Here is an 8355-nt window from a genome sequence, read left to right as displayed (position 1 = left end):
TACTATGTATAACATATAAGTTGAATAATTAACTTACCAAAGTTTTAACTTACAACTATCTAAGATTCTACATATCATCATCGCAGGGTTCGTTTCCAAGATTGGCAAAATCTATGATAATATATATTAACAAGTCAAACAACAAAAATATTAAATAAACTATTTATAAAAATAATATACAATCAAACAAATTAAAATATTGCTACCTTGTTCTAGTTGCTCGAGAACATCTAAATCTTCCTCAACACTTACAGGTAATGGCTCACTTCGAAGCCAATCTTGAAGGCACAGGAGAACTTCCACCAATTTAGGAGTCAATGAACTCCTAAATGAATCAAGAATATGCCCTCCAATGCTAAATGCACATTCATATGCAACACTTTAAATAGGAATAGATAATACATCCGGATCCATCTCAGCAAGAATGAGGAATCTAGGTGAGTTTACTTTCCACCAAAGCAATATATTATTGTCTGCTATTTCATTTTCAACTTCTTCTGTTAGATATTTTTCCAATTCTGATTTAGAATCTAAACCTCTAATCCCAGCTTTATGTCTTTTTAATTCTTCAAAGAAAGAACCAAAAGATCCATTTGAAGTTTCCATTGTGTCCAATGAAGAGTTAGATAAACATGAAGAGGGACGACAAACTTTATCTTTTGAATAAGACTTTACATACTCATCAAACAATGAAGTCATGTATGTATGCACTCCCTTCGCGATAATTGGCCCTTTCTCTTCGAACATCTTCGCAAGTGCAAAACTAACAGAATCAAACTTGTACCGAGGATCCAAAACACATGAAATGAAAATCATTTTGTTCATTTTTTCTGGATCACCCAAATACTTATCAAATTTCTCCTTCATCTTATTTGCCATTGAACCCAACAAAACATCTTCATTTAATATCAATTATTTCAAGTAAACAGCAACTTCACAAATTTCAAGAAAATGATGATTTGATGTAACATAAAGTGAGCCAGATACCTTTATAGTAAGCTTATAAAAGATTTCAAGAAATTTTGTCAATTTCTTTACATCCTCCCAATCACTACTCAAAAGTGTACCTGCAGGACTTCCATTTACAATATCAACAAACTCAAGATGATGTGACAAGCCAATATCATGATCAACATATTCTAAAATTGCACTCTCATATTCAATAGCCCTGTTCAACATTAAGTATGTAGAATTCCACATTGTAGGAACATCCAAACATAAAGATTTCCTAACTAGATTTCCTTCATCACAACATTCCCGAAACTTTTTCCACCTAGCAGGAGGCTGCCTGATATATCTCACTACTTGCCTAATACATTCAATAGACACAATTGATTCATTTATACCATCCTGAACAACAAGATTCATAATATGAACCATACACCTCACGTGAAGGTGCTTACCATTCATAGAATTGGTCCCCCATTTAGTTAACTTCTTAGAAAGCTCCTTCATCGTCACATCATTTGAACTAGCATTATCAACTGTGACAGTGAAAATCTTTTGTAACCCCCACTCTTTCAAACAATTAACAATACTATTTGCCATATCTTCCCCCTATGACTAGAAATTGGACAAAAGTTGACAATTCTTTTATGCATTTTCCATTCACTATCAATCCAATGAACAGTAATACACATATAATTTATTCGTTGTAAGGAAGTCCAAGTATCAGTGGAAAGGCAAACTCTCTGATCTTTAAAAAGCTTCACCAACTTACGTTTTTCATCATTGAAAAGATCAAAACAGTCCCGAGTCACAGTTCTACGTGAAGGAATTCGAAAAAAAGGTTGTGCAACTTTCATAAAATTCATAAAACCTTCCTTTTCAACAAAGCTGAAAGGAAGTTCATCAACGATCACCATACGACACAAAGCCTTCCTACATTGTTCTTGATCAAATTTCCAAGGAACAACGGCTACATCACCCTTATTACCCCCCGGAATAGGGTTAAAACCTAGTTTTGATTGACTTTTTGCAACATCTAAAGGCATTTTTAAACACTTGGCCATATGTGTAAGGAGTGATTTCGTACCATTATCTTTTGAATCGGCAAAATATTCTCTTTTGCAATGTTTACAAACACCCTTTTGATTTCCTTCCGGATCAATAATTTGGTCGAAATATTCCCATGCAACAGACCTCTTTTTTCTTTGTTTTTTTGCTTTCGATTGAACTGATTGAGATTGTGATGTGGCATTTGAATTAGAAGCTCCACTTTCACCAATCACCTTATCAATCATGATATTTTCAGCCATGTTTTTGTGTCACTGTGAATTTGATTTAAAAGAAATCAAGCAGCGAGACAACAAAATCTTAAAATGAAACACATATAACTACATATTTAGCTTAAAATCTTAAAATGAAACACATATTTTTTGAATAAATGCTTAATACTTCCTGCCACAACATAGACAGTAAACAAGTGAGGATGGGAAACAACTCAGTCTAAGGCTCTAAGCAGCAATTATCAAGCAGGGTAAAATAAAAGATAAGTACGGACAACAGAGAAAGAAAACACCACCTTCGTTTGTTATACAACACCAAATTTTCAGGATGTTACCCACTAAATTTGCATGATGTTATAGTATAAATCAGTGTAGTATAAATCAGTATAGTATGAAAAAGGAAACCAAACAATCATTGTAGTATAAATTCAAGAAACCAAACATTTTAGGGAAACCATTTTTCAAGCTTCATAAAAAAGGAAAATATGCAAAAATTGATTTCTATGATACCAAACTAAGACGAATTCAGAAATGGGATATGAAACACTAACCTTAGTGCAACGCTCTGCCGGAAAAAGATATAGAAAACTGAGTTTTGACGGGCTCAGTCGTGTGGGCGTGACTGCGTGAGTCATGAAGCAGAGAACTGGTGAGGGCTTGACTGCTAGAGCCGTGTGGCCGGTGGCGGACTGGCAGAGAACTGGTGAGGTTTGACTTCTGAGGGTGAGGACTGAGGACTAAGGGCTTGACTGAGGACTTCAAGCACAGGACAGGAGTAAGTGAGGCAGATAGCGGAGAAAGCAAAGCACTATATGAAATAATGAAAATGAAACCCTAGTATTACTAGACTAAAGGGTAGACTAGTAAATTAGTAAACCCTTATTGGTTTATCGGTTTACCCAATAACAGAATTGATAAACCGAGCCCGAATCGATAACCAATAAGAATATTTTTTACCCGTTACCGAACCATTAGCCCAATAACCCAATACCTATAATCCAATAAGTAATTAACGGTTCGGGTTATCGGTTTTACCCGATATATGCCCACCCCTATTTGGGCATAACTTGCTAAATGTTGTCTTTTACTGCTATGATATTATCTGAACTGTATATAAACTGTGCCGAAACCTTTCTCTTCTTACCTCAGGGGAGAAGCTCGCTGGTCGAGACTCCCTATTCTGTTAGTGTCAATACCTAAAATAAGAAAAAGGCCGGACAAGTTACAAAGCCGGACGATCTCGCGGGTCCTCGGTACGTAACCCCCTCCTCGACTCGAGTTGTCCGCTCGGGTACACAGTCTAGAACATATACCCAGGTTATAAACCTAGTATGAAAAAACCTCATGCCGGATCCCTAGTAGGAACGCTTATTTGCATCATGTTGCATTTGACATAGGGGACTCAACACAGAGGTTGGGTCCGTCTAGGACAGGCAACCTGAAATGAAAAGACCATCCTGCTGCATCCCGTTTGTTTTGCGCATTTATTTGCTTCAGTTCTGCATGCTGACCGGTTTCTAAAACCTCGCCAGAATTTTCTTAAAAAAAAGGAAAAAATGAAAACAAAATTTGTCTTTTAGTTTGATTTATTAAAAATCCAAAAAGGTATTTGTTTAAAAATAAAAAAAAATAAAAAAAATTCAAAAAAATATATATATAATATTTTTCTTTTGTAGTATCTCTTTCATAAATGCATACTAATAGTCCAAATACTTCCTTAGAAGATTTTTCGAAGTTTCAAAAAAGGGAGTAAAAAAAGTCTTAAATTCAAAAAAATATTTCTTTAGTCTTCATCTCTTTTCAAAAAAATAATAAAAAAATATATATAAAAATCCAAAAATATTTTCTCCTTTCCTTTAAAAGATTTTATTCAAAAAAGAGGATTTAGTTTATTTCCCCTATTTCTGGAGGCCCGAACTACGCCGATTTGATTCTCACAGGGTGCGAGATACGTAGGCAGCCCTCATCGAGTCCAACCTCCCCTTTTCAAAAATAGCCAAAATGTTAGAATTTTAATTTCATCATGAATGAGTCGGGTGATGCCATTTTGTCAAGGATAGCCAAATGTTCCCGAAAGGGACGCCGGAAGGCTGATTTTGCACAAACGACCATTATTGGTCATTTTTATTTTTCTGACCAAATTTCCCAACGGCCTTAGGATGCTCGTCCCCGAGTGCTGAAAGGCCGTTTTCGAAAATCGGATCTTCTTTTTTAAAAATATAGTCAAAATATTTTTGAGTTAAATCATTTTTGCTTAAAGTCGCCTTAATAAATGTGCAGGATGAGCACGATGCAAAATGAACACTTTTCGATAATGACTAAAATCCCTATCAAGTTACGGCTATGGTGGAATGATCTAGGTGCTGAAGGGCAAGATGAGGTCAAGAAATATCTGAAAGGTCTCACGGGTTTATTGGAAATCCAGCCTCGGGGAGATATCATAAGAGCTTGGTCACCTACTGGGACCCAGCGCACAATGTTTTCCACTTCTCCGATTTTGAACTTACCCCGACTCTGGAGGAAATGGTTGGGTACATCGGAAATGCTGAACTTCCATTAAAGCAAAAATACCTGGTTTCCCCAAGAGTTGTCACGGTGCATCGATTTCTAGACTCACTGAAAATACCCAGGACGGTCCATAACCCAGATTTGGCCGCCGGTTTTTGTAATCCATGCTTCATATACGACAGGTATGGTCATGTAGGAGGATTCAGTAATCTGATTAACAAGCTATGCAGCAAAGGTAGTCGTCAGAAGTGGGATGAGCACAGACGGGTGGCTTTCATGATAACATTTTTGGGCCTTCTGGTATTTCCAAGGAAGGATGGAAATATTGATCTGAAAATATCCGGGGTCGTCATTACTTTGCTCACTCAGAATGATACTCGCGCCTATGGTGGTATCTGATATCTTTCGAGCTCTCACAGTCTGCAAAGCCGGGGGGAATTTCTTCGAAAGGTGTAACTTGCTGCTACAAATATGGATGACTGAACATCTCTGCCATCGTTCCGAGCTTTTGAGCCATGGTTCCTCGAAGAAAACTTGCATAGAAGAGTTTTACACGAGAACCAAGGAGGTCAGTATGCCCAAAGGAGTTATGGCATGGACTTCATTCTTTCAGACTCTCACTGCTAGCCAAATACAGTGGACACTGGGATGGTTGCCTGTTGATGAGGTCATGTATATGCCAGCAGCTAAAACTCACTTTCTACTGATAGGACTTAAGAGCATTCAACCTTACGCGCCCTGCCGAGTCTTGAGACAACTCGGAAGATGCCATATAGTACCACACGAGGAAGATCTTAGTGCTCAAACAATTGATATTAGCCCTGAAGGACAATTTCCTGAAGCAAAAATCCGCCAGATCTGGAATGAATGTCCATATTTGAAGGCGGATACTTATGTGCAGGATTGGGCCAAAAGTGAAATGGTGCCAGGTTACCTTGCGTGGTACAGAAGAGAACTTGAACATGAAAGGCCGGCTAAAAGACCCCACATCCTAAATTTCGCCGAGTCGTCGCAAAAGCAGTGGGATTGGTTAGCAAAAGAAAGAGGCTATCGTGCCGAAATTAGCAAATTGAAGCAACAAATTGAAGGTCTGAAATATGAGCACAACGTGCAAGTTGCTACCGATCTGGGAGAAAAGAACAGGTTGACTCAGGAAAACGAGATGCTCGGGGCCTAGATCAAACAGATGAGGATAGACGCTGATAGCCAGCAAAGGAGCTGTTCGGATGAACGATTGATAAAAGGTTCAAGAATGGAAATTGGGGAGTGCCGGAGTGAGTCAGAAAATCTTGAAAATACCATAGCAGGACTCGAAGCACACTGGGCAAGAAGGACATAAAAGCGTAACCGGTACCTGCAGCAGTTGGAAAAGGATCACGAGCAAACCATTGCCAATATGAAGGAAAAGGTGGACAAAGCGGTTGAGCAAACCCGAACCCTTGAAGCTGAAAATAGACATTGCCACAAGCTCTTAGCCCAAATGTAAGTAGAAATTCAGCACTGGCATAATCAATGCCTCCAGGATTCTCGGATTATGACAGCCCGTAATGATCAAATAGAGCACCTACTCAAAGAAAAGAGGCAAACCAGGGATAAGATTACGACCATTGCCCATGCCATCATCAGAAGGTGTCTACGATGTGAAAACATGACCAGCATTACCGTTCTCTCGGCAGTGATGATTTATGTCAAGTAGACCATGTATGAGCTGGAACAACTTGAAAGGGACCTCACAGCTAAGACCGCGGCGAGGCCGAACAATGCCCCACGGGCGCCAATTCTCGAAACCTTAATGTATTCATAGGTCGAGTCTGTATTTTCCATCTTAGCATCTTCTGTCCGTCTTTTCGCATCAGGGCGTATTAGTCTGTTGAGTCTGTACTTATTTCAAGGCTTGTTATTTTCTCCTTTTTCAAAAATGTTAGTTTGTAAGAGATTGTTTCAGTAATAAAATGTGTGCTTCTTTTACACCCGTTTGCTTTGAACTACGTAATGATCTAATTCACGCAACATCGTGATACGTAGGCAATCCTCATCGGATCCGGTCACATTTTTAACTCCAAATAATGAAAACAATCATAATAGGAAATAATAAAAAAAAAAACATGATAAATAAAAGGAAGCCTAAAGAGAAGCCGGAATGACGCATGTCTTCGTTGCAAACATGTAGAAATTCACTTAACTGTATAGGTGCATCACGCCCCAACGTGAGATTACCTATCTGTTATTTGTTTCAAACTAACCGTTTGCTTGCTGCTAAGTTCCAGGTTTTTAGAAAAGGTGGTTTGGTTCGGTGGAGGTCTGGCCTCACATTCATACTTCACGAGGTCGAAAGGGAGTGTTCAGTTGCCCGTCGTTAAGTCGAGAGGGAGTATTCACACTTACTTCACAAGATCAAAGGGAAGTATAGAGATGTCTTCGGAAATTCCTTTGCCGACAATTCCCGTCTCCGAGGAGAGTTCAATCTCGGCCGTCCCGACTCCCGAGTCAGCAACTGCTGAGGAAAACAGAATCCTGCGGCTCCGCATGTTGGAGATGTTGGATGACTGGAATAACGGAAAAGATCCACCAAGTGTAATCCCTGGGTTCACTGAGTTATTCTCCAGGACAAGTGGGGCTTCCAACGTCCCCATAAGCTATCCAACTACCTCATTCGGGTACCCGACCATTTTAGCCCACTCTGCTGGATCACCCTCTGATTCTTATCCCCGGATGTCAACAACAGATGTAGCTATGAACAAATTCACTGCACCTCCCTATCCAATCGTGGCACAACCCGCTACACACAGGCAGAATTTTGACTCATCCTCATTCACATTTCAAGCACCATCCTTCTCACTGGAACTAACTTGGTTCACCACCAGCACTCAGCCTCAACAACCTCAATACGAGTTTGCACCTGGGAAAGATCAAAACCCCAAAGCTTCTGAACAAGATGAGATGGCAAAAAGAATGAGGAGCCTCGAGCAAAGTTTGAAAAACATGCAAGGTTTAAACGGGCAGAAGAGTGTTTCCTATACCGATCTATGCATGTTCCCTCACGTGCACCTACTCGTGGGTTTCAAAACACCAAAGTTTGAGAAGTATTACGGGCACGACGACCCCATTGCTCATCTCAGGAAGTATTGCAACCAATTGCGTGGAGCCGGCGGCAAAGAAGAATTGTTGATGGCATACTTCGGAGAAAGTCTGGTAGGAATAGCCTCAGAGTGGTATATGGACCAAGACATATCTCGATGGCATATATGGGATGATCTCGCCAGAGATTTTATGAGACAATTTCAGTATAATATTGGCATCGCACCGGACAGAAATTCTCTGTCAAACTTAAAGAAGAACCTTCGGAAAGTTTCACAGAATATGCTATTAAATGGCGCGAACAAGCATCAAGGGTAAAACCTCCCATGGACGAGATAGAAATGGTCACTACTTTCCTCCAGGCTCAAGAATCAGACTACTTCCAGAATATGATGTCAACCATGGGAAAGCCTTTTGCGGAAGCAATCAAGATCGAGGAGATGGTAGAGAATGGTTTGAAGACGGGTAGAATCTTAAGTCAGGCAGCCATAAGGGCAACCTCCCAAACCGTCCAAAACGGGTCCGGAGGAATGGCAAGAGG

The 8355-nt window shown here is 39.7% G+C and overlaps 1 protein-coding gene across 1 annotated transcript; it reads right to left on the bottom strand.

Moving 5' to 3' along the window:
- Window positions 1-381: 381 nt before the first annotated feature.
- LOC142166135 (zinc finger BED domain-containing protein RICESLEEPER 1-like) lies at window positions 382-879 on the bottom strand. The gene has a single exon (XM_075224560.1). It carries the CDS (start codon window positions 877-879, stop codon window positions 382-384), a length of 498 nt encoding a protein of 165 aa, XP_075080661.1.
- Between the last annotated feature and the right edge of the window lie 7476 nt (window positions 880-8355).

This window comes from Nicotiana tabacum, chromosome 11, assembly GCF_000715075.1.
Source record: "Nicotiana tabacum cultivar K326 chromosome 11, ASM71507v2, whole genome shotgun sequence".
Taxonomy (NCBI): Eukaryota; Viridiplantae; Streptophyta; class Magnoliopsida; order Solanales; family Solanaceae; genus Nicotiana; species Nicotiana tabacum.
The sequence above is the reverse complement of the archived record's forward strand: the minus strand, read 5'-3'. Positions and strand labels throughout refer to the sequence as shown.